General features: G+C 41.3%; 1 protein-coding gene across 9 annotated transcripts in view; it reads right to left on the bottom strand.

Annotated features, from left to right (window-relative positions):
• LOC140480815 (actin-related protein 3B) overlaps positions 1 to 27,587 on the bottom strand; it is a 196,345-nt gene that overhangs the window by 56,296 nt on the left and 112,462 nt on the right. For all 9 annotated transcript variants that reach the window (XR_011961408.1, XM_072576242.1, XM_072576243.1 and 6 more), the window contains 2 exons: positions 6,390 to 6,533; positions 2,807 to 2,980 (listed from right to left, as the gene is read on the bottom strand). Coding sequence is in view for 8 of the 9 variants with exons in the window: in XM_072576242.1 (XP_072432343.1) it covers positions 2,807 to 2,980; positions 6,390 to 6,533 (318 nt within the window). In the remaining variant the exon portion in view is untranslated. The remainder of the gene's footprint in view (positions 1 to 2,806; positions 2,981 to 6,389; positions 6,534 to 27,587) is intronic.

A 27,587-nucleotide genomic window follows, 5' to 3' on the forward strand; every position in this document is an offset into this window, starting at 1 on the left:
AGCATGATCGGTATGGGTCAATGGGATGTGTTGTTTGATCTCACTCACGCTTCAACCTAAACGTGCTTCTCACATTTGACAACCTGACACAATGCTCAGGGGACCAGTATTCCTTTTGGTTGAGGCTTTTATTTAGAACAAAACTGTCAGACTGCTGGTCAACCCTCTTTGACAATAATAGTTGATAAAATTTAGAAAAGTCCACACAGAGGTGATCAGCACTGAATTCTAAATGCAGCTAGAGTCCCAGTAGAAATGATAAACATTTCACAAAAGTATGATGAAAGCATTCATCTGTCACTTTTATATTTATACACTCTTCTTCTCCACTTTAACTGGTGAACTATGGAAGACAGAGCTTGACGCAATCACTCAAAGGCCCATGCACAAGTGCTAGCGATATTTTTAATGACTTTAATATGTTGACGTGCTACTCAGCTGTTCCCAACTATTAAATTGCAAGTTGTGGTACAATCAAGCTGTCAAGAATTTATTTTCACTTGTAAAAGTTCAACTTTTTTGTTACACCAGCTTCTTGAATACTATACGTATTGTACTTTCTGAGTGACCAGAAATATTGTCAAACTCCATGTTGATGTCAGTTTATTATGACCTAGGTGAACATCATGTAGACATTAAAAAGCACTAAAGAAGCAGAATGAGCCATCTTGTAATTTCTATTTGGCATCAGTCCAAAGTTTATGTCCCAAGAGAAAACTGTCTGAATTTCAGAAGTGACCTAATTCTGTCATTGAAATAAAGATTGAAGGCCTTTTCACATTCACACAATGGAATTTACAATTTATGTCCAACTCAACAAATTATAGTCTATAACTTTGAAGATTAAATTCAAGATTTAGTTTGGACAGAAATTTAAGGGGAGGTCTAAGAATGAAAATCTAGTTCTCATGACAGATCAAATCTTCCCTCTTGATCAGACATGACTGGAATCCATTAATCTCTCAAGAAAAAAAACACAACTATCAAGTTCTTATTTTTCCCTACAAGAAATTCCATTTCACAAAATTGCAAATGATTTAATTAGCCATGCCAAAAATGTCATAGGAATTCAATAAATATGCCAAATAAAATTGCACTTGAGCAGAAATGATATTGTTTAAAAGATAAACCATTATTCAAAGACATTGGAAATCTGACCCTTCCAGGGCCACTTTTTAACTCTAAAACTCCCATTTACACTTGACAGTGAGGAATGATGATTCAATTAAACTATCATACCCCAGTTTTTGAAGACAGATCCTCACCTGCATTGAGCAATTCTTGAAAGCCTGTAGCTGAAATGCCAGTTGTGAAACTGTAGTGTGAATGGGGAGATTGGTTTCCCAACCTGATTTCAGTGGTGGTGGATGGGATTAAAACAACGATGGTTTAGATGTTGGAAAGGATTAAAATAACCAAAGTAGAAAAAACTTCACGGGTAACAAAAGTTCAAAGAATAGTGATTCGAGTTTATAATTACCAAATGTGTAGTGACTTATTGGTTGACATTAAATTGTTAGTAAAGTCAAATTCTCCTATTGTCTTGGCCAACGTTCTTCTTTCAGTTTGCCACCTTTACCCAATCCTACCTACATGCAACACAAGTCCCACTCAGATGCGGCTGTAAATTATTACTGAAGCAGTTCCTGGTAGCTGCAGCTTACTGCACCAGTGACTGCATGCACAAGAAAAGCAGAAAGTGCTAGAGAAACTCAGTAGGTCTCGCAGCAGTTATAGCGACAAACCAAGTTAATGATTAGAAGAAGATTCTGTCAGACCTAATCAGTTGCTCACGGGGTTTCTATTTTTAATTCCAATCTCCAACATTTGCAATATTTTCCTGTTATTATGTGAGGCTGCATAAAAAAAATTATCTTAGCAGATGTTATTTCTGTAAGTGCACGATATAGTCATAGAATCAATGTGACACAAAAGGAGGCCTGTCAGCCCACTGAGTCCACATCACTCTGCAAAGCAACTCAATGTATCCCATTCCCCTGCTTTATCCTTCTAGCCCTGCATGTTTATTTTCCTCAAGGGTTCTTCCTTTCTCTTAACTCAAACCTGCTTGCAAAGATCTGCCTCCCAACAATGAAAGCTGTCTTTAATGGGCAGAAAGATAGATTGTAGTAATTTGCATGTTAGCTGTAGGTTACTGCAAGCATCATGAAGGTCTAGCTGCATGTAATGCAGAACTCAAGCCCTAACATTTTGGGATATTGTGAAATTACTCATTCAAGCATCAAATTCAAAATTTCTATAATTTCTAAAAACAAAATTACATCTGATCACAGGGAAACTGTAGAGGGAACCATCTGACATTGTGAAGAGATACAACTGCTCAGTCCATACTGAGTATTCTTGTACAGCACAGTACTGTCATTTCAGATTGTAGAACCAATTTCTCTTTACTGGGACTGGGAAAATGTTACTTCCACTTAGGGATCCATTTCATGTGAACACAGGAACAGGAATAAGCCATTCTGTCCAGTGAATCTGCTCTGCTACTCAATTAGATCATGACTGACCAACTTCCTACACTATCCTCATATTCTTAGATGTCAATGTGTCTTGTTCCAGTAGCAGGTGTAGGGTGGGGAATATATCCAGATAGCTCAGTATTTACTTGAAAGTCAATTACAAAATGAATCAATTATTCAATCATTTTCAATCCAAAGACCAAGAACACATCCAGATTAGGGCCAGAAATAGGATTTCTACTTGGCTGAAAAAAAAACTGTTTTATAAACATTATACAAATTCCAAAGCGCACAAAAGCAGGACTATAGTCAATATTCTTGATCACCTCTGGATGGAAGAAAATTTCAGGTCCCAGAAACCTTTCATAGCCCACATCAACAGCAAATTGTCGTTTGCTGATAGCATTGATACCAATGTACGGCTTGATCCACTTCCCAGGATTCATGTCGTATTTAGTGAATTCCTTTACTATATCAGGGCAGATGTAACAATATCTCTCCTATAGAAAAGGTACAAAAGTTGACATGAGAAAACTTGAGCAAAGTAAAGAAAAAAAACACAATGCCAGTCACAAAGCATTCTGACTGATGTAAGCCAAGAGAAATAAGATTGATTAAAAGACAAAAGAGATGATTGTCCAAAGATGATGGTCATGGGATAATTAAAGAAACAAAATACATAGGTATATATGGTTTCAGTAGAATAATCTGAGGAAACTAGAACACTAAGTCAAAAAGATGAAATTTGGTTTCTTGAGTTTCATTGAGTTTAAATGGAAGATTGTGGGAGGTCAAGGGCAGAGAAGTCAGAAAGAGATAGAAAATCACAATAGTAACTGGCTCAAAGTTCAGAGTCAGGTTTGCAAGCTGTATTGTGGTGTTCACCAGAGCGATCATTCAATCTACTTTTGGTCTTTCCATTGTAGAGAGGGCCACATCGTGAGTGGTGATTATACTTTTATACAGCATATACTACAGAGTATTGTACATTAGGAGAGCAATATACTATTTGTGAAACTGTTAAAAATTAAATGATGTTAATGAGATTGTGTCTAAAGCTTATCAATTAAAAGTTAGGATTACAAGAAGGAAACTTAATCAGACGATTGTAGGATTTGTAAGGAAAAAAGAAATGCTGTATTTTAAGTGGTTTAGGTTAACGAAGCTAGATAAAAATGTTGATGATGTAAGGGAAATTATGATATGGAAGAATTCAGAAATAGCTTCATGTAAACCTAAAAGCTTATTTAGATGATTGTCAAGTATCAAGGATAAAAAATAAACAGCATTTCTGGCAGATACTAGTGATATTTCACACAACAGTTACAGGTGGAGAAATGGTCATATGGGTATCTACAAGGAAATTTAAAGGAATAGAAAATCTTCTTATGGAAGAGTTACTGATTTTAGGGGGAAAAAAGGAAGGATGCCAAAATAATAATGAAGAAAAGTGAGAAAACCAGCACAGGTAAAAAGACAAAAGTTCAAACTTTTATTGATAGAGATAAAATGTTCATGTTGTCATTTGCCTAAAGCATCATTGTTATCTGAGAAACCAATAAAAGGAAGGCTCACTGGATTTATCAAATCAGTTGTATATATTTATGTAGCAAACACTCCAGAAAGGAGAAAGAATCAGTGACTGTATCACATTAATATGCCAAAGAGATATTTTGACAAGGATGATAATCAAGAGAAAACTGTATTTATGGTATTGAAAGGAATAGAAGTGAATCAAAAATATCAGAACAACTGGAGAATGAATGAGAAACTCAAAACTCAAAAGTTGACCTTCCAACAATCAGATTGGGTAATATGGAGATGTTTAAATGTTTAGATTGCATAATATTTTATCTTCCAGAAAATTATTGAAAGCATTTGCAAAGGCAATTACAGAATCATAAATGTATTTATGTGAATAAGTCAAGAAAAACATACTCAGCTGTTCATGATGCTAACATAGGAGATGCATTACCTATAAAACAGCATCCTCACTGATCTAATCCAGAGAAATTAGTTTACATGTGGGAAGAGATTAACTTCATGATAGACAATGGCATTATTGAACAGAATCACAGTAGACGAAGCTTATCTATTACAATGATGCTGAGGCAAGGTAGGTCACAAAGATTCTGTGTTTATTATTGCAAAATCAACGCATGAACAAAAGTGGACTCATCCTATTCCAAGATTGGAGGAATGTATTAAAAGAATTAGATGTGCATGATGCATCACCAAAATTGACTTGCTAACAAGATATTGGCAAATTTCATTAACTGTGTTAGTTTAACATCATTTTGAAATATACATCATGTGGAAAAAAACTATTTCTATGGATCACAATCCCTTGATTTTTTTGGGAGAAGTTTCAGGACAAGAATTTACAATTGTTGTGATGGAACTTGAACTTAATCTCTTCCCACACAAACTAAATTGTCTGGAATAAGTCTGTAAGGACATTGTTTTATACACACCATCATTTATGGCTGAAAAAGACAAAGTATTGAGAGGAAATAGAATGCTAATGCAAATAGACATATAAAATATGGTTGACAGGAAACATATTGTACATTTAATGCTAATTATTATTGTGACATAGAAATATTATGAAAAGGATTGTTGATGATAAATGAAAATGTCTCTCAAAGATACATTTTCTTTGTGGAGGTACGTATTATGAAATGTACTTGATTTACATTTTGTTTGGAGTTTGGATTTCAAACGAGTCTCACATAAGGTTGCTGGTCTACATTTATGAATTGTATTAACTATATCAATCTTTCCAGAGCCGTAATTTTGTATGCATCAAACAACAGATTGGGTAAAGGCCTCTTAGAGTATTAATGGAAGTTTACTTATATTGTGGGGCTATATAGTAGGAGAGAGAAAAAAATTGAAAGACATTGGCTTGCTTTTTGATTAAGAATAATCAAGTCTGATTTTGTTTTTCCAGATACTGGAAAATTTCAGGTTAGTTCAAAGAAGATCTGATTAAAGTTGGAAACCAGTATATTCTCTCTGAGAAAAAGGAGAATGCTTAGGGCAGCAAGGGATTATGTTACCTCAGGGAAAGGATTTAATTTGTAAAACTATCAGATATAGAAACAAATAACATAGGAGTATAAGTAAGCCAATCTGCTTTTCGAGCCTGATCCGTTGCCATTCATTGTGATCACGGCTCATCATCCAACTCAATAGCCTACTTCTCATTTTGCCCCATTCCTCTGAACCTTTTAGCCTCAAATGCGATATCCAACTCCTTCTTGATTAAAACCTACAAAGTTTAATTTATTAATAATGGTGATGTCAGTTGTTTGTGGATTCAAGGAAAGGTTTCATAGCTCACAGGCTGGAACAAAGAAAAAAGCAGTTAAATCAAAAGAATGGATTGAGTCAGGAAGGAAAATTACTTTGGTTATGAGTAAAAGTAACTGTGAAGTAATAGTATTGGAGGGTTTAGGTGGGATTTTATTTTGCTGGGTGTTTTGATGTCTTTCAAACTATGTTTTCTGTAGATAGCTAAATTTGTTTTATTTCATTATTTTATGTAATAAACTTTTGTTTACTTTTTAAACCAGTGCTTATGTTTCAGTGAAAGGCCACCATGTTAAATTAGAAAAAACATATGATATATCAGACCAAATTTAATTCTGGGATCTGACTTCTCCAGTAACAACAGCTCAGATCATAACTCAATATTATATCATAGTAAGCAGTAAAGATAAATCAACATTTCACCTGGAAAGGGTATTTGGGGCCTGACGGGGTGGAAATGAAGGATTGGGTTTTGCACCATTGACATTTCCATCAGAAGTAGTAAGGGGATAGGGAGCAGGTATTGGAGATGATGGAAGAATGGCCTAGGATATCAGAGGGAAATAAAAAGAGTGTTTTTTTCTGGATTCCTACCTTGATCATCTTGGCAGTCTCCAAGGATTGTTCAGGTGGTATTCCAATTTCTCTTTCCCTCAAGAGCTGTTGAATAAAAAATGTAATATCCCGACCTGCAACTGGGATGTGTTTAATACAGCTTCCAATGACGTAACCTTCAGCCTATAGGGATTTTGAAAAATAAAAGAAAAGAAAGAAGTCAAACTTATAAAATAAATGTGCTGAAGTGAAAATTCTATTAATTTATTGCATCTCAATACATTAGGCAGTTTATTTCATCTGATTAGTAGGTGAATAAATAAATTTGAGAGACTCAAGATCAATTTGATTATTCTGGTGTTCAAGGAATTGTTATCAAATGTGTATCACTCCAACAAAGTTACTTGAGGTTGTTGAAAATAAGAACACAAATGCCACTTAGTTGTTTCCCTTTCTTGTGCAGTTATTATAATGAAGCTTACCATAAACTTTCCATCTCATTTCTTTCATGTTCTGAAGGTATGGTCCTCATAAAAACTTGATCTTCACAAGTAATCAGATAACACTCCAAGATTTTCATCCTTCTATTCCAGTCACACCATCTCCTCTTCAAACCCCTCTTTTCCCCTCACCACTGTTATCCTCCTGTTTCCCCAACATCACAGAAAATGTTCACCTTTAAAGATAGCTTGCCAACAATAGTGCTATGAATTGCAAAATCATATCAGAGAACAAAAGTGGTTCAGTTTGCCCTTCCTGAATTGTGCTTTTGGGAATACCATGCAGCATTTCTATCTTTTAAAAGCACACTCCTCACCTTGAACACTTGCTGCATAACAATAATTTTTTCCTCATCTTCCCTCTGATTCTTTTACGAAGAGCTTAAATTTGTGTCTTCTGACTATCACCTTCCTACCAAAGGGGAACTGCTTTCTCATCGCTCCCAAATACCCTAAATCTTCTGGATTTTGTAAATTTCTATTAAATCTCCTCTAAACCCAAAATAAATCCCCAAAGTTCCCACAGCCTCCTATTTGATGACAGCAAAGTTAGAGATATTACAGCACAAAGTTTGGAGCCCTTATTGCAGCAGTACGCAATGTCAAAATCTACTCTCCTCCCCTGCAGGTGTGAGAAGTACTTCTCATCCAGCATTACTGACCTGGAGGCAGGAAATTAGACAGGGTCTTATTTTGAGTCTATCGTGGCACCTTAAAAAGGAGGCTTTATTAAAGTTCAGGAGCACTAAGAAGCTAGACTTTAGAACAGCAAGTACCCCGAGTGCAAAGCTTGCAACACAGATAGATAGTCTTTGAAAGCCTTTGGCCACATGCATAAACTCTATTTCCCTGATTGCTACTGAGAATGGTGGCATTATCATTACAAATGACTGACTCCTAACATGGACCATCCTGATGTCAAATGCAGTATGATTCACAAATATTATTGGCAGAGACTCTGTTCAAGTAGTAACTAGTGGCATCAGTAACATTTCAATGTTTATAGTCCCATTCATTGAGGAGGTCAAGAGGCACTCGAGCCATTAAGAAACACTCGTAACCTCTTTCCTCTTGCATTTGACCTCCCGAAATACATCACTTCACATTTGTCCAGATTAAACTACATCCACTATTTCTCTGCCCGATATTCCAACTGATCTATATCCGCCTGCATCCTTTGACAACCTTCCTCACGATCCATGACTTCACCATTTTCATGTCATCCACAAACATACTAATCAAACCACCTACATATTCATCCAAATCATTCATGTATATGTCAATTAATACATGTTCCAGCACAGATCTTTGTGGAATACCACTGGTCACAGACCTCTAGTCAGAAAAGCACCCTTTCACACCTACTCTTTGTCTTCTATGACCAAGCCAATTTTGCATCCAACTTACTAACTTAACATGGATTCCTACCATGAGGGACCATGTCAAATGCCTTAGTAAAGTCCTTGTACACAACATCCATTGTTCCTGCTTCATCCATCATCTTCATAACTTGCTCAAAAAACTCTAGTTTGTGAGACAAAACTTCTCCAGCAAAACCCATGTTGACTATCTCTACTAAATCCATTCTTTTCTAAATGCAAGTAAATCCTGTCCCTAAAATTGTTCTCCATTAATTTCCCTCTCACTGATGTAAGGCTCACCAACCTTTAATTTCATGGATTATTCCTGTTGCCTTTCTTAAACAAAGTACCAATATTGGCTTTTCTCCAGTCTCTGGGACCTCACCTGTGGATAAAGAGGATACAAAGATCTCTGTCAAGACCCCAGTAATCACGTCCCTTGCCTCCTTCAGTATTCTTGAATAGATCTCATCAAGACCTGGGTACTTATCTACCCTAATATTTTTCAAGACACCCAACATCTCATCCTTCTTAATATCAAAATGGTCGCAAACATCAACATTCCCCTTTCTAATCTTATCATCATTCACATCTTTCTCCTTGGCAAATACTAGCGTGAAGTGTTTACTATAGGCCCCCCAATAGCAGCAGAGATGTGGAGAAACAGATTGGGAAACAGATTTTGGAAAGGTGCAGAAGCCACAGGGTCGTAGTCATGGGCGACTTCAACTTCCCAAATATCGATTGGAAGCTCTTTAGATCAAGTAGATTGGATGGGGCAGTGTTTGTGCAGTGTGTCCAGGAAGCTTTTCTAACTCAGTATGTAGATTGTCCAACCAGAGGGGAGGCCATATTGGATTTGGTACTCGGTAATGAACCGGGACAAGTGATGGGCTTGTTAGTGGGTGAACATTTTGGTGATGGTGACCACAATTCTGTGACTTTCTCCTTGGTTATGGAGAGAGATAGGTGCGCACAACAAGGTAGATTTTACAATTGGGGGAAGGGAAATTACGATGCTGTAAGACAGGATTTGAGGAGCATAAGTTGGGAGCATAGGCTGTCAGGGAAGGATGTGGTGGAAATGTGGAACTTTTTCAAGGAGCAGATACGACGTGTCCTTGATATGTATGTACCTATCAGGCAGGAAAGAAATGGTCGTGTGAGGGAGCCTTGGTTGACGAGGGAGGTTGAATGTCTAGTAAAGAGGAAGAAGGAGGCTTATATAAGGTTGAGGAAACAGGGTTCAGACAGAGCAGTGGAGGGATACAGGATAGCCAGAAGGGACCTGAAGAAAGGGATTGGGAGAGCTAAGAGAGGGCATGAAAAATCCTTGGCGGATAGGATCAAGGCATTTTTTGCGTATGTGAGAAACCTGAGAATGACGAGAACGAGGGTAGGTCCGATCAAGGACAGTAGTGGGAGATTGTGTATTGAGTCGGAAGAAATAGGAGAGGTCTTGAACAAGTACTTCTCTTCAGTATTTACGAACGAGAGGGACCGTATTGTTGAAGAGGAGAGTGTGAAACGGACTGGTAAGCTAGAAGAGATACTTGTTAGGAAGGAAGGTGTGTTGGACATTTTGAACAACTTGAGGATAGACAAGTCCCCCGGGCCTGACGGGATATATCCTAGGATTATGTGGGAAGCAAGAGAGGAAATTGCAGTACCGTTGGCAATGATCTTCTCGTCTTCACTGTCAACGGGGGTGGTACCAGGGGATTGGAGAGTAGCGAATGTTGTGGCCCTGTTCAAAAAAGGGAATAGGGTAACCCCGGGAATTACAGGCCAGTTAGTCTTACTTCTATGGTAGGCAAAGTAATGGAAAGGGTACTGAGGGATAGGATTTATGAGTATCTGGAAAGACACTGCTTGATTAGGGACAGCCAGCACGGATTTCTGATTGAATTCTTTGAGGAGGTGACCAAGCATGTGGATGAGGGTAGAGCAGTGGATGTAGTGTACATGGATTTTAGTAAGGCATTTGATAAGGTTCCCCATGGTAGGCTTATGCGGAAAGTCAGGAGGCATGGGATAGAGGGAAATTTGGCCAATTGGATAGAAAACTGGCTAACCGTTCGAAGTCAGAGAGTGGTGGTAGATGGTAAATATTCAGCCTGGAGCCCAGTTACAAGTGGAGTTCCGCAGGGATCAGTTCTGGGTCCTCTGCTGTTTGTAATTTTTATTAATGACTTGGATGAGGGGGTCGAAGGGTGGGTCAGTAAATTCGCAGATGATACGAAGATAGGTGGAGTTGTGGACAGTGAGGAGGGCATTTGTCATTTGCAAAGGGACTTAGATATGATGCAGAGCTGGGCTGAGGAGTGGCAGATGGAGTTCAACCCTGCCAAGTGTGAGGTTGTCCATTTTGGAAGAACAAATAAGAATGCAGAATACAGGGTTAATGGTAGGGTTCTTAGTCAGGTGGAGGAACAGAGGGATCTTGGGGTCTATGTACATAGATCTTTGAAAGTTGCCACTCAGGTGGATAGAGTTTGTAAGAAGGCCTATGGTGTATTATCGTTCATTAGCAGAGGGATTGAATTCAAGAGTCGTGAAGTGATGTTGCAGCTGTACAGGACTTTGGTTAGGCCACATTTGGAGTACTGTGTGCAGTTCTGGTCGCCTCACTTTAGGAAAGATGTGGAAGCTTTGGAGAGGGTGCAGAGAAGATTTACCAGGATGTTGCCTGGAATGGAGAATAGGTCATACGAGGATAGGTTGAGAGTTCTCGGCCTTTTCTCATTGGAACGGCGAAGGATGAGGGGTGACTTGATAGAGGTTTATAAGATGATCAGAGGAATAGATAGAGTAGACAGTCAGAAACTTTTCCCCTGGGTACAACAGAGTGTTACAAGGGGACATAAATTTAAGGTGAAGGGTGGAAGGTATAGGGGAGATGTCAGGGGTGGGTTCTTTACCCAGAGAGTGGTGGGGGCATGGAATGCGCTGCCCGTGGGAGTGGTAGAGTCAGAATCATTGGCGACCTTTCAGCGGCATTTGGATAGGTACATGGATGGGTGCTTAATCTAGGATAGAAGTTCGGCACAACATCGTGGGCCGAAGGGCCTGTTCTGTGCTGTATTGTTCTATGTTCTAAGTACTCATTAAAGACCGCGCCCTCTTCCACTGGCACCATTTATAAATTCCTTCCTTTGTTCTTGAGTGATTTCTTGCTACTAGTATACATACAAAATGTCTTGGGATTCTCCTTAATCCTATTTGCCACAGAGATTAGATGACATCTTTTAGCCCTTCTAATTCCATGTTTAAGTTTTTTCCTGCGTCCTTTGTATTCCACAAGAGCCTAGTCTGATTTCAGCTACATGCTTCCTTTTTTTTTGACTAATCATTCAATCTCTTATGCTATTCTGGGTTCCCAAACCTTGCCATCCTTATCTTTAAATCTCACAAGAACATGCTCCTCCTGAACTCTGATCAACCGACATTTAAAAGATTCCCAAATGTCAGATATGGACTTATCCTCAAAACAACTGCCCCTAATCTACTTCTCCTGTTCCTGTCTAATGCTGTTATTAGCCTTCCCTTAGTTTAGTACTTCCATCCCAGACACAGTCTAATTCTTACCCATAACCATCTTAAAACTTACAGAATTATGTTCACGGATCTCAAAATGCTCCCCCAGTGACATTTCAATCACCTCGTCAGTCTCATCCCCCAAGACAAAATCTAATTAGGCCCCTTCCCTAGTTGGGCTATCCATATATTGTTTCAAGAAGCCTTCCTGGATGTACCAACAAATTCTCCCATCTAAACCCCTGATACAAAGGGAATGTCAATCAATATTGGGGAAGTTAAAAGCACACATGACAACCCTATTGATTTTACATCTTTTGATAATCTGTTTACAAATTGGTTTTTCTATCTCTGCTGGCTGTTGGAGGCCTATAGTATAGCACTACTCTCAAGATTGCACCTTTCTTATTCCTGAATTCTACCCATGTGGCTTCTTTGGATGAGCCTCTAAAAGGTCCTTTTTTACTGCAGTTATGACATTCTCCTTGACAATAATGCAATTTCCACCATCTATTTCACATCCCTCTCTATCTCGCTTGAAACTCTAAATCCTATAACTTTGAACTGCTAGTCCTATCCTTCTCTCAACTAAGTTTCTGTAATGGCGACAATGTCATTGTTCCATGTACTAATCTAGGCTCTAAGGTCATTAACCTTACCTGTTAAACCCCTTACAATGAAAGAAATACATTTCAGATTGCCGCCATGTTCATTAACCAGGCTCTGCCTGTTCTTCCTGTTAGACTTATTTGACTTTCCTCTATCTTGTCCTCAATCCTCCAAACGCTAATCTATTGTTCTCGGTCCCAACTCCTGCTACACTCGTTTCAACCCTCCTGGGCTCATCACTAGACTCAAGTGAGGTACTGGAGGACTGGACGAACGGAAATGTAATTCCATTGTTTAAAAGGATACAAAGGAAATGCCAAACAATTATAGGCCAGTTAGTCTTACTTTAATGGTAGATAAATTGTTAGTTTATCTGTTCTCTCAGGATTGATTCAAACTAAGTAGTAGAAGGATTAGCAGATACGTGAGGGAAAACCTTTTTACACAGAGGGTGGTGGGTGTCTGGAATTCACAACTTGAGTTGAAGGTGGAGGTAAAGACCCTAAGCACTTTTTAAAAGTACCTGAATCTGCACCTTAAGTGCTGTACACTTCAGGGCCATTCAGCCCATTATGTCCATGCCACCCCAAAGATACCTAGATGCCCTTTCTAGTACCATTTTCCTGCACACAGTGAACAGCCCTGAAGTGTACCGTAGTTCAGATACAGGTCCGGATAGCTTTTAAAAGTGTTTCGGCTCTCTACCTCCACCATGGGCTCATGGTGACAAAATGGGCAAGGAAACTGTTAATTACCACACACTTCCTCCCTCAGCTGATGATTATCTGCTCCTACATGATGAGTAACACTTGAAGGTCTCAAAGGCACAGAATGTACAATGGATAGAGAATTTCCATGTCCACAATCAACAGTAATTTGGGGGCAACTCTATTGATCAAGCTAATCGAAAGGACATTGCTGATAGACTGGGTCTCTGGCAGGTGATGAGGAAACCAATGAGAGTCCAAAACATACTTTTCCTCATCCACACGAATCTTACTACTGCAAATGTATCTGTCCACAATAATACCAGTAAGAATGACCATCACACAGACCTTGTAGAGACTTCACATTGATAATACCTCACAATCTGTTCTATGGCACTATTACCATTCTAAATAGGACTGATTTCGAACAGATCTAGCAACTCAAGACTGGGCTTTCTTGACCCTTGTGGGCTAACATCAGCAGCAGAATTGTACTCATCAGTCTTCACAGTGGAAGACACCAGAAGCATACCAGAACTTCAAGACAGTCGGGACAGAGGTGAGTGTAATGGTCATCACTAAGGATGTGCTAGGGAAGCTAAATCATCCAAATCAAATGGAATACAATGTCGACTTCTGAAGGAGATAGCTGAGGAGACTGTGATGGTGATCTTTCAGGAATCAGTGGAGTCAGGAAGATCTCTGGAAACTGGAAAATCGCTAATGTAACATCCCTGTTTAAGAAGGGAGGGAGGCAGAAGACAGGAAAAAATGGGGCTTCATCAATAGAGGTCATGCCTGACAAACCTGTTAGAATTCTTCAAGGAGGTAATGAGCAAGTTAGACAAAGGAGAGCCAGTGGACATGATCTATTTGGATTCTTGGAAGGCTTTTGATAAAGGTGCCGCACAGGCGGCTGCTAAGTAAGATAAGAGCATATGGTGTTAGGAGCAAGGTATTGGCATGGACTGACTGACTAACTGACAGAAGACAGAGAGTGCGGATAAAGGGGTCTTTGTCAGGTTGGTAGCTGGTCACTAGTGCAGGGGTCCGTGTTGGAACCACAACAATTCACATTAAACATTGACAAACTGGACAAAGGGACTGAGGGCATAGTTGCTAAGTTTACAGATGACTGAAAGATAGATGGAGGATCAGGTAGTATTGAAGAAGTGGTGAGATTGCAGGAGGACTCAGGCAGACTAGAAAGGTTGGCAAAGAAGTGGCAGATTGAACACGATGTGAGGAAGTGTGAGGTTAATAACTTTGGTAGGATGAATAGAGACAGACTATTTTCTAAATGGGGACAGGCTTCAAAATCTGTGTCCTAGTTTAGGATTCTTCTAAGTTTAACATGCAAGTTCATTTAGCAGTTAGGAAGGCAACTGCAATGTTGACTTACATTGCAAAAGGGCAAGAATACAACAGTATAGATGTACTGATGAGGCTGTAAAAAGCTCTGATCGGACCACATTTGGAATATTGAGAGCAGTTTTGAGCCCCATATCTAAGGAAGGATGTGCTGACATTGAATGGAGGTTTACAAGAATGATCTGGGACATGAAGGGTTTGTCTTATGAGGAGTGGCTGAGTATTCTGGGTCTATACTCAATGGAGTTCAAAAGGATGAGAGGGGATCTGATTGAAACTTACTGAATATTGAGAATTCTGAACACAGTGGACATGGAGAAAATGTTTCCACTGACAGGAGAGATTAAGACCCAAGGACACAGACTCCGAGTGAAGGGATGACCCTTTAGAACTGAGATAAGGAGGAATTTCTTCAGCCAGAGGGTGGTTAATCTTTGAAACTCATTGCCACAGAGGTCTGTGAAGGCCAAGTCATTGACTGCATTTAAGACAGAGATAGATATGTTCTTCATTAGTAAGGGGATCAAGAGTGCCAGGGAAACAGCAAGAGAATGGCATTGAGAAACATATCAACCATTATCGAATGGCAGACCAGATCAGTGTAACATCCTAATTCTGTTCCTAACTCTTATGGTTTTATGGTGTTACTCTGCTCTTCGGACCTGTTCTGCCATTTAATAAGATGATGGTTAATTTGTATATGCAATTAACTAAAGATACCAAAACACAAGATAGAAAGTAGTTGTAAATGAACTGAATCAATCATTCAATGAAAAACAAAATCACTCAATGGGTAAATTATGTCAATTGCTAGGGTCGGCAAAGCAAATGTTCAGTATCAACTTGCTACATTTATTTCCTGCATTGCAAGGGAAAAAAAAGTTAGAAAATGGCAGGAAACAATTCATGGCAACATTGGGCTATGCAAAGATGGATTTGTGAAATAAAATCATGTAGTGATAAACTTGATGGATTTTTTTGAGGATGTTACCTGAAGCGTGAATAAAAGGAGAACCAGTGGATGTGCTATACTTGGATTTTCAGAATGCTTTTGATAAACTCCCAAACAAGAATTCAGTAACTAAAACTACAACACATAGGATTGTATAGGACCACAGAAAGTGGCAACACAGAGGGTTTTTTGTGTATAAATCACAAAAAAATTGCTATAGACAAGTTCAGCAATAGAAAACACAAATGGAATGCTGATCTTTGTTTGAAAAGGAATGGTGTATAAAAATAGGCAAGCCTTGCTAAGGCTATACAAGGCACTAGTTAGACTACTGCTGGAATACAGTAAACAGTTCTGATCTTCTTATCTAAGGAAAAATATACTGGCATTGCACAAAGTCCAGGTTCACTCAGTTTATCAGGGCATGAAGGAATTTTCTTCTGCGGACAAGTTGAGTATGTTGACTTTAGAACATTGAGAGGCAAACTTATTGAAATATATAAGATTCTTAGGGGTTTTGACAGGGTAAATGTCTAGAGATTTCTTCAATTTGTGGGAGAGTCTATGGACAGAGTACATAATCTCAATGTAAAGAGTCACCCAGTTAGGACAGAGATGAAGAGAGTTTCTTCTGTCAGATGGAATTCTTTACCACAGAGGAATATAGAGCATAATTGTAAAATGTATTCAAGGTTGAGATTGACAGACTTTTAATCAGGAGAGGAGTCATGGGTTATGGGGAACAAGCAGGCAAATGGAGTTGAGCTTATCATTTCAGCCATGATCTCATCGAATGGCAGAGCAGACTCAATGGACCAAATAGCCTACTCCTGCTCGTCCATCTTATGCTCTTCTCAGAGATCGTATTAGATTTACAATGCCAGAAGTACTTCCGATTGGATCTTGATCTGAATTGTCTCAATTTTACTTCAACTTTTATTGATGCATAAATATCTTCAAAGTGGCACTCTATTGGACTTTTTGTTGCAACATTTATTTGCTACAATCTAACTGACATGTTCTTCTTTGTTCAGTTTCTGGAACAGATTTTGGGGAAATTAGAAGGTGCTGTTTCTCTGTTGTCAAACTACTCAAATCCTAATGACACCACAAGACCTCCTCCCATTTCTCTAGTCTTTTAGTGGTTGTGTTTTCTTTCCTCACTGTACTTGATTTGTCTGGTCTATTGGAGTTCAACCATGCCACATTACTAGCTTTCCCAGTGGTTTAATAGACAGAACATTCCATATCTTTTAGCTTTTCATGTCTGTAATTACACCAAGAGTTTACTCATGCGGAAAATAAAATTCAGTAAGCAAAGTGTCCTATTCATCAGCAATTAATGTAAAAATGTCTTTTCAGCAGCCTGCCCTATGAATGAACTCCTGCCTCTTCACTGACCTATATACATTTACATTCCATTTACACATCTCTTATAATCATCTAACACCTCCTCCCATCAATTCTCAGTCACTTACTGCTTACATAACAGTTTTCTAAACTTTAAAGTTTTAAATTCACTTCACCTTAACCCCTTACTGTAATAAAGGTTTATTGGACCAGATTTTCTGACAGCCATTCAGTGGTTATTCCAGCATATATGGGAGTTGCACATGAGGAATCTCCAGAATCCCCATTGCAGTAGACTTCAAAGTGAGTGGCAATGAAATTGAAGATTCCACTACACAATCCTTCAACACTTGGAACCCTTCAAATGTCTCCATTTAAGGTAATGATCAAAACTTTACAGTGCTCTAAGCTGAGTGAACCTCAACTAGTCCATCCAACATCATAAAATTTAAAAAGACACATTCTGGAAGCAGTACAGGGATGTTCCCGAAGGCTAACTCCCAATGTTAAGACCAGGTTTTGAGAAAAAAAATTAAAGAGATTTAATTTGCTTTATAACCTTGAAAGGCAAAGAAAGGGTCTCAGAGGTATACAAGATGTGTAATCAAGGGGTATGGGGAGCATGCAGGAAACAGAAGCTGAAACTGAAGATCAGCCATGGATTATATTGATTGGTGGGCCCTATTGTCTTCTCCTGCTCTATTTCTTACATCAAATTCAACAATAATAGAGACACAAGTTCACATTAGAGAAGTAAAGAAAGACTTTCATTTAACCAACACCTTTCATGCCCTCAGGGTATTATAAAATATTTGGGAGCGTAGGAGATATATTTTTCTGAATTAGTCCCTTTTGTAATGTGGGAAACACGACAGCTAATTTGCACACAGTAAGGTCCAACAAGCAGCAATGTGATAAAACTGGATAATATGTTTTTAATGGTGTGCAAGTTTAGAACAGATTATCAGGAAATTCTCCTTTACAGTACCATTATTATGTGGAATAGACATCCAATAGAGCAATTAAGGCCAGCTAGTATAATTTTAAAAACATCTTGATGTCATATGAAGCTTCCCCATCAAGAAGTACCTCGTAACTGACAAAAAGTCATTCCACACAATAATTTTCCAATTAACAGAGGGAGTTTCCTTTAAACAAAAGAGCCAGATCAGAATCCAGGTCCAGACAATAGCAATCAGTAGTGTGGTGCTGGAAAAGCGCAGCAGGCCAGGCAGCATCCGAGGAGCAGGAGAATTGACGTTTCGGGCATAAGCCCTTCTTCAGGAATGAGGCTGATGTGCCAAGCGGGCTGAGATAAAAGGTGGAGGGTGGTGGGAGGGGAGTTTGGGGGAGGGGTGCTAGGAATAAGACAGGTGGAAGGAGGTGAGGATGAGGGTGATAGGCCGGAGAGGGGGGAAGAAGATTGCAGGTCGAGACGGCGGTGCTGAATCCGGGGGTTGGGACTGAGATAAGGTGGGGGGAGGGGAAATGAGGAAGCTGGAGAAATCTACAATCATCCCGTGTGGTTGGAGGGTTCCTAGGCGGAAGATGAGGTGCTCTTCCTCGAGGCATCATGTGTCCAGGGTCTGGCGATGGAGGAGGCCAAGGACCTGCATGTCCTTGGTGGAGTGGGAGGGGGAGTTAAAGTGTTCAGCCACGGGGCGGTTGGTTGGTGCGGATGTCACAGAGGTGTTCCCTGAAACGTTCCGCAAGTAGGCGGCCTGTCTCCCCAATGTAGAGGAGACCACATCGTGTGCAGCGGATACAGTAAATGATGTGTGTAGAGGTGCAGGTGAATTTGCGAGAAGGTTGAACAGTTCATCCACTTTACTAACACCTTCCACCCCGACCTCAAATTTACCTGGACCGTCTCAGATTCCTCCCTCCCCTAGACCTCTCCATTTCTATCTCAGGCGACCGACTCAACACAGACATTTACTACAAACCGACCGACTCCCACAGCTACCTATATTACACCTCCTCCCACCCTGCCCCCTGTAAAAACGCTATCCCATATTCCCAATTCCTTCGTCTCCGCCACTTCTGCTCCCAGGAGGATCAATTCCACTACCAAACAGCCCAAATGGCCTCCTTCTTCAAATACCGCAATTTCCCCTCTGACATGGTCAACAATGCTCTCCACTGCATCTCCTCCACTTACCGTACCTCCGCCCTTGAACCCCACCCCTCCAATCACCACCAGGACAATCACCTGGTCCTCATCTTCCACCACACCAACCTCCAGATACATCGAATCATCCTCCATCATTTCCGTCACCTCCAAACAGACCCCCACCACCAGGGATATATTTCCCTCCCCACCCCTATCAGCGTTCCTGGGAGACCACTCCCTCCGCGACTCCCTCGTCAGGTTCACACCCCCCACCAACCCAACCTCCACTCCCGGCACCTTCCCCTGCAACCACAAGAAGTGCAAAACTTGCGTCCACATCTCCCCCCTCACCTCCCTCCAAGGCCCCAATGGATCCTTCCATATCCGTCGCAAATTCACCTGCACACACCTCCACACACCTCCACACACATCATTTACTGTATCCATTGCACCCGATGTGGTCTCCTCTACATTGGGGAGACAGACCGCCTACTTGCGGAACATTTCAGGGAACACCTCTGGGACACCCGCACCAACCAACCCAACCACCCCATGACTGAACACTTTAACTCCCCCTCCCTCTCCGCCAAGGACATGCAGGTCCTTGGCCTCCTCCATCGCCAGACCCTAGCCACACGATGCCTGGAGGAAGAGCACCTCATCTTCTGCCTAGGAACCCTCCAACCACACGGGATGAATGTAGATTTCTCCAGCTTCCTCATTTCCCCTCCTCTACCTTATCTCAGTCCCAACCCCAAGATTCAGCACCGCCCTCTTGACCTGCAATCTTCTTCCTGACCTCTCCGCCCCCACCCCCTCTCCGGCCTATCACCCTCACCCTCACCTCCTTCCACCTGTTGCATTCCCAGCGCCCCTCCCCCAAATTCCCCGCCCCCCCCCCCCCACTACCTTTTATCTCAGCCTGCTTGGCACACCAGCCTCATTCCTGAAGAAGTGCTTATGCCCGAAACGTCAATTCTCCTGCTCTGCGGATGCTGCCTGCCTGCTGCACTTTTCCAGCACCACACCTTTCAACTCTGGTCTCCAGCATCTGCAATCCTCACTTTGTCCTAATAACAATCAGTAGGCAATCCTATGGAATAGCCAATCTCTTAGACTAAACCACAACATTTTTAAAAATTCTTAGTGCACTGCTTTTTGTCATTTATATAAATTATTCGGATGTGAATATAGGAGGTATGATTAGTAAATTTATAGATGACAAGAAAATTAGTGATGTAATGGACAGTGAAGAAAGTTATTTCAGAGTACAAAGGGACCACGACAGATGGGTCGATTGGCTGAGGAATGGCAGTTGGAGTTTAATCTAGGTAAATGTGACATGCTACATTTTTATACGGCAAATCAGGGCAGGACTTATACACTTAATGGTAAGATCCTGGGGAATGGTGCCAAACAAAGAGACCTTGGAGTGCAGGTTCATAGTTCCTTGAAAGTGGAGTCACAGGTACGCTTGTCTTTATTGGTATTGAGTAAGAGTTGGGAGGTCATGTTGCAGCTGTACAGGACATTGGTTAGGCCACTTTTGGAATAGTGAATTCAATTCTGGTCTCCCTGCTTTCGGAAAGATATTGTGAAACTAGAAAAGGTTTAGAAAAGATTTACAAGGAGGTTGCCAGAATTGGAGGTTTTGAACTATAGGGACAGGCTGAGCAGACTTGGGCTATTTTCTCTGGAGTGTCGGATGATGAAGGGTGACCTTATGGAAGGTTATAAAATCATGAGAGGCATGGATAAGGTGAATCGTCAAGGTATTTTTCGTAGGTGAGGGGCATCTAAAACTAGAGGGCATAGGTTTAAGGTGAGAGGGCAAGGGTATAAAAGGAACCTCAGAGACAACTTTTTCACACAGAAGGTGGTATGTGTATGGAACAAGCTATCAGAGGAAATGGTGGAGGCTGGTACAATTACCACTTTTAGAAGACATCTGGATGGGTACATGAATAAAAATATGGACCAAATACTGACAAATGGGACTAGATTAATTTAGGAGATCTGTTTGGTATGGACAAGTTGGACCAAAGTGTCTGTTTCCATGCTGTACATCTCTGTGACTCTATGACATTATTTCTTAGTACAACCCATCAATGCCACAGGTAAAGAAAGAAATCATAATCTGACAAGAAAAAAATGACTAAACTCCCATTGCTACCAAAGACACTCCTCTATCAATAACCAGTTATTGAAGCAGAACTTTATAGCACCTTCTGAACCTTCAAAGCCCATTCACAATTTAGAAGTATCAAGTCAGCTGTGTAATGAAAAATTCAACCCTTGCCTTGGTGGGTATACCAACAATCAAAAAACTCCACGCAATTCACACACATTTGGTTGTTCAGGACTCCTGTCACTGTACTCAGTATTCATTGCATTACTAGTACACTGTAGTAGCCCAAATCTTGCAATCAATAATCAACAAACAGTGCTAACTATTTACATACACACCCACATTTCTTCAGTGGGCTTTTGTACTGGAATTTGTGGTGATTGTAAATTTCAGCACATTGCACTCTACATGGGATTTGTGATCAGCATAAGGTGGCCAACCTTAACTAAAGCAGAAATTGCTAAAGAAACTCGGCAGGTCTGGTAGCATCTGCAGAGGGAAAATAGAGTTAACGTTTCAAGTGTGGTGACTCTTCATCAGAAGTTTCCTGAATTAGGCTAAACATTCGTGAGGCACACAGAATCTAAAAAAGGCCGTGGAAGTTATAACATTAAATTTTACGCCAAAGCATGTACAGAGAGCAAAACAAAACATATTGGAACTGAGAAAGAGTTGTGACAGAGAGCAAAGTAAAATTACCCCAAAGTCAACTGCATTTCAAGCAACAACATATCATGTTCTTAGTAATAGGCAACTATTATAGGCTGGGAGAAAGTGAGCACTGCATATGCTGGAGATCAGAGTCGAAGAGTGTAGTGCTGGAAAAGCACAGCCGGTCAGGCAACATCTGAGGAGCAGAAGAATTGACGTTTTGAGCTTAAGCTCTTCATCAGGGATAAGGTTTGTGGCCCAAGGGAGCTGAGAGATAAATGAGGAGGGTGGGGGATGGGAAGTCTGGAGGGAACGTAGCTGAGAATGCAATAGGTAGATGAAGTTGGGGGTGAAGGTGAAAGGTCAGAGGGGAGGGTGGAGCCGATAGGTGAGAAGGAAGATGGACAGGTACGACAGGTCAAGAGGGCAGTGCAGAGTTGGAAGGTTGGATCTGGGATAAGGTGGGGAGAGGGGAAATGAGGAAACTGGTGAAATCCACATTGATCCCGTGTGGTTGGAGGGTCCCAAGGCAGAAGATGAGGCGTTCTTCCTCCAGACATCAGGTGGTAAGGGTTTGGAGGTGGAGGAGGCCCAGGAGTACATGTCCATGGTGAAGTGGGAAGGGGAGTTAAAGTATTTGACCACGGGACAATGGGATTGTTTTGTGCATGTGTCTCGGAGATGTTCTCTGAAGCATTCCGCAAGTCGACATCTGACTCCACAATGTAGAGGAGATCACATCGGGAGCAACAGATACAGTAGGTGACATGTGGGAAATGCAGGTAAATCTCTGATGGATGTGGAAGGCTCCTTTGGTAAGGGAGGAGGTGAGGGTGCAGGTTTTGCAATTGTTGCGGTGGCAGAAGAAGCTGCCGGAGGGGAGGGTGGTTTGGTGTGTGCCTTTGCAACTCCCTTGTTAGGTGCACACCCCCCACCAACCCACCTTCCCCTCCCGGCACCTACCCCTTCCACCACAAGAATTACTAACCTGCACTCACACCTCCCCTCTTATCTCCATCCACGAGTCTTCCACATCCGTCAGAGATTTACCTGCAATTCCACACACGTCATCTACTGTATCCGGTGCTCCCAACGTTGTCCCCACTACATTGGGGAGACATCACCTATTTGTGGAATACTTCAGAGAACATCTCTGGGATACTCACATGAAACAACCCCATCGCCCCGTTGTCGAACACTTTAACTCCCCCTCCCACTCCGCCAAGGACATGCAGGTCCTGTGCCTCCTCAAACCCTTACAATGTCTCATCTTCTGCCTTGGGACCCTCCAACCACACAAGATCAATGTGGATTTCACCAGTTTCCTCATTTCCCCTGCCCCCCACCTTATCTCAGATCCAACCTTCCAACTCAGCACTGCCCTCTTGGCCTGTCCATCTTCCCTCCCTCCCTCCTGTCCGACCTATCACCTTCACCCCTAACATCATCTACTTCTCGCATTCTCAGCTACTTTATCCCCAGTCCCACTCCCCTCCCATTTCTCTCTCAGCCCCTTTGGGCCACAAGCCTCATTCCTGATGAAGGGCGTATGCTCGAAACATCGATTATCCTACTCCTCGGATGCTGCCTAACTGGCTGTGCTTTTCCAGCACCACACTCTTCAACTATTATGGGCTGGCAAGTGGCAATCCTATTCTATAGACAGGTTAATCTTTTTGTCAAATGACATTATGCATGATCCAGTTTGATGGAAGAGCTAAACACCCTTTACTCTTGTTTTTAAATTGTTCAGTTTTTTTTTCAATCTTTTTCAAACAGTTAAGGATTTGGTTAATAATATTGCTTCTGTTTGGGGAATTCCTGTCCCATCCCTTATTCCCTATAAATGGGACAAAGACAGAACAACAAATATATGAGAATATCACTGCCATAATTTCCTTCCCAGCCACATATAATCCTGACTTGTAAATGTGGCGAATATTATGAAGGCCTGAACCATGTGGGCTATGGAGAGAAATGTGGTGGAATGATGCAAGAACTTCAGCGAGGCCTATCTCAATGTTTTAATGTTAACCTTACTGTATCTTTTCATTAAGCTCTGGGTATCGAGGTGAGATTCTCACTCAGCAGCAATAGGTTGCCTATTCAGCAGAATATTGCTTGTTAAAAATTTTATTAATTACACATGTCACTTTATTAAAATGCAGTTTCCTGTCCGACCACCCTCTGCAAGCAAACTTGACATTGAACTTCCAATGGTCAAAGGGAGGCAGAGAGGGCAGAGTGGAGGGCCCAGCCACTCTGGAATAGCCTGAGAAGGAAATGGGGGTTTCGCAAGCATGTACTTCCAAACTTTCTAATGCTAACATTCCCATCAAGGCATCAGTATTTGTTCTGGGTTATAAAGAAGACAGCTTTGCTGATACTTCTTCTGAATCCTCAGAACTCTTTCCCCAGAGATCAAGGAGGTGTAGAGCAGCTCATCTTCCACTGAGAGCCCAAGGGCCCTGCAAAACACGAGAGAGACATTTTGCAGCCAACAGCTGAAAGTAGTGTACAATGACTGAGACTGACAGGGAGGTTAACGTGAGAGTTGTCTTGGATGGAAGAATGGTACTTACTCAATTGGCAGGACATGGTTGTCTCAGTATCCCCACACAAACAGTCTGGGTCTTCTTATATGAGGGACAGATTCTCTCCTCATAGTAGAACGTAGAACATAGAACATAGAGAAGTACAGCACAGTACAGCCCACGATGTTGTGCCGAGGATTAATCCTAATCTAAAATAAAAAAAACCTAACCTACGCAACCCTCAATTAACTGCTGTCCTTGTGCATGTCCAGCAGCCGCTTAAATGTCCCCAATGATTCTGCTTTCACCACGACCGCTGGCAACATATTCCATGCATTCACAACTCTCTGTGTAAAGAACCTACCTCTGATGTCCCCTCTATACCTTCCTCCTAATATCTTAAAGCTATGACCCCTCGTGGCAGTCAATCCTGCCCTGGGGAAAAGTCTCTGGCTATTGACTATCCATGCCACTCATTACCTTGTATACTTCAATCAGGCCACCTCTCTTCCTTCTTCTCTCCAGAGAGAAAAGTCCGTGTTTAATCAACCTCTCTTCATAAGGCAAGCCCTCCAGTCCAGGCAACATCCTCGTAAACCTTCTTTGCACCCTTTCCAAAGCCTCTGTATCTTTCCTATAGTAGGGCAACCAGAACTGGACACGATATTCCAAGTGTGGTCTCACCTGGGACTTGTAGAACTGTAGCAAAATCTCGCGGCTCTTAAACTCGATCCCCCTGTTAATGAAAGCCAAAACATCATATGCTTTCTTAACAAGGTAAAAACAATGACTGCAGATGCTGGAAACCAGATTCTGGATTAGTGGTGCTGGAAGAGCACAGCAGTTCAGGCAGCATCCAAGTAGCTTCAAAATGGAGATTACTTTTGCCCGAAACGTCGATTTTGAAGCTACTTGGATGCTGCCTGAACTGCTGTGCTCTTCCAGCACTGCTTTCTTAACAACCCTATCCACTTGAGTGGCAACTTTGAGGGATCAATGCACTTGAACATCAAGATCCCTCTGTTCCTCCACACTGCCAAGAATCCTGTCTTTAATCCTATATTCAGCATTCAAGTTTGACCTTCCAAAATGCATCACTTCGCATTTATCCAGGTTGAATCATAGCACCACTTTTATCTTCTCAAACATTTTCAGAAAGATTGTCTATCACCTAACAGGAAACTTTGGAGTGCCAGTGCTCAACTGAGTACACAGAGCCTTTTAAAAATCAAGGGGCATTAGAGATGCTTGTCTTGCGGCTGATATCCAATGACTAACAAGTTGCTCCAAAATAGGTAAGTAGTAGGACAAGGCTAGAATCAGATGAGACAGGCACCATAGGGGTGGAGTCAGTAGTTCATGAGATATATTTGGTAAGATGGGGTGAGAGATGACACCAGGTCTTGTAGTGAAAAACTCAATGAAACTGACAACTAGCCAATGAAAAGTAAGATTCAACCCTATGTTTCAGTGTCACTGGATAAAAATCCTGGAACGCCCCTCTAACAACAGTATGAGTATATCTACCCCACCATGGACTGCAGTGATTCAAGAAGGGAGTGCACTAACACTACCATCACTTTCTCAAAGACCATTAGAAATGAGGAAATGATGCTGACCCAGCCAGTGAGGCACCCTTCCCGTGAGCAAATTTTTTTGTAAAGTTATTTTTGTAATCTTTTCTTTTTTTCAGTCAATCTTATCTCTAGTAGCCAGCCCACCAACCAGTGGAGGCATTTTGACCTCAATTAATGTTAGTTATCAAGTAATCTCCATTTTGAGCATTCTCATTACAACCTCATACTATCTAAAATTACAGAAAGGTAAATGTTTCCATTCTTTGGTAACTTTTTGCTGAGCAAGATTGATGGTGTCCTGTACACTTTGGCTTATGGCAACATTCCTCATGCAATGGGTAGCACAGTGGCTCAATGGTTAGCACTGCTGCCTCACAGTGCCAAGGTACTGGGTTCGATTCCTGCCTTGGCTGACTGTCCATGGAGTTTGCACATTCTCGCCATGTCTGAGTGGGATCCTCTGGGTGCTCTGGTTTCCTCCCACAATCCAAAGATGTGCAGGTCAGGTGAATTGGCCATGCTAAATTGCCCATGGTGCTAGGTGCATTAGTCAGAGGTAAATATAGGGTAGGGGAATGGGTCTTGGTGGGTACCCTTCAGATGGTCGTTGTGGACTTAATGGCCAAATGGCTAATTTCCAAACTGTAGGAATTCTAATCTAATGAATCTTCCACTTGTCTTCTCATTAATCTTCTCATGCAATGAGTAGCACAGTGGCTCAATGGTTAGCACTGCTGCCTCACAGTGCCAAGGTCCTGGGTTCGATTCCTGTTTGCAACTCTTCAGCACTTCTCTCATGGAATAATGAAGTAGCAAAGGTGGAAGTGACAACCGCTGCCAGGACTGTCATGTTCATACCACTAATGCTATATTTAATCCTAGCTGCACATCACTTTAGAAGCTGCAAGTCAGGAACTTCTGGTGAGCTTTGAGAAGATTTGTAGCTAAGGTTGAGGTTCTGGATGTAAGTTTGCTTGCTTAGCTGGAAGGTTCATTTCCAACATTATGTCACCATACCAGGTAACATCATCAGTGAGCCTCTGGTGAAGCACTAGTGTTAGTGACCCACTTTCTATTTATGTGTTTAGGTTTCGGGAATCTCACTGATGATGCTATCTAGCATGGTGATGAAACATCTGAAAAATGAACCTTCCAGCTCAGAAAGCAAACTTACATAAGGAACTGCTCTTCACACTGTATTTCTGATCCTCACTTCTCAAGTGAATGGTCCAGAAAAGATTAGCTTCTTGGTTTATTGACAGGGACCTAGTGGTGCTTGTGATTGGGTTGGTCGAAAGAAGGGCAGTGCTTCATCCTGCTAACAAGCAAATTAAGGCCATGCACCATCTGGAGTGTGATTGTGGTCCGAGGTTAATGCAATATCGCACATGAAACTCAATGCACAATACTGCAAGCTGCAAGGGCAAGTGCCACATCTTCTCATAGCTGACTGACACTCAAAGGGCCAACATCAACTCTAACTCTGTCGCTGCACTCATCTCAAAAAGGCTCATCGACTACAACTCCCATTATAGTGTGTATTGTGTCAATTCAATTGTCCTCATCGATCTCATGATCTCAATCTCAAAGCCTCCACACTTCCTACTCACTCACTCCTTCTTACTTCTCCTCCTACTATATCAGCATTAGCTGCTCTTCCATCCACTGTCATATGCAGCCCCCCTCCCTTTATGTCATTAAAAGCAAAAGTTATCCATCTCCAGGACTGATGTCTCAAAAGCATGTCAAATTATGTACCTGTAATCCCTAATTGGTTGCACCTGTCCTACATGGCTGACTGTAGCCAAACCCCAGAACTAGAATTGGACAAGCTTTTCTGACTCTGG

Source organism: Chiloscyllium punctatum, chromosome 8 (genome assembly GCF_047496795.1).
Source record: "Chiloscyllium punctatum isolate Juve2018m chromosome 8, sChiPun1.3, whole genome shotgun sequence".
NCBI lineage: Eukaryota > Metazoa > Chordata > Chondrichthyes > Orectolobiformes > Hemiscylliidae > Chiloscyllium > Chiloscyllium punctatum.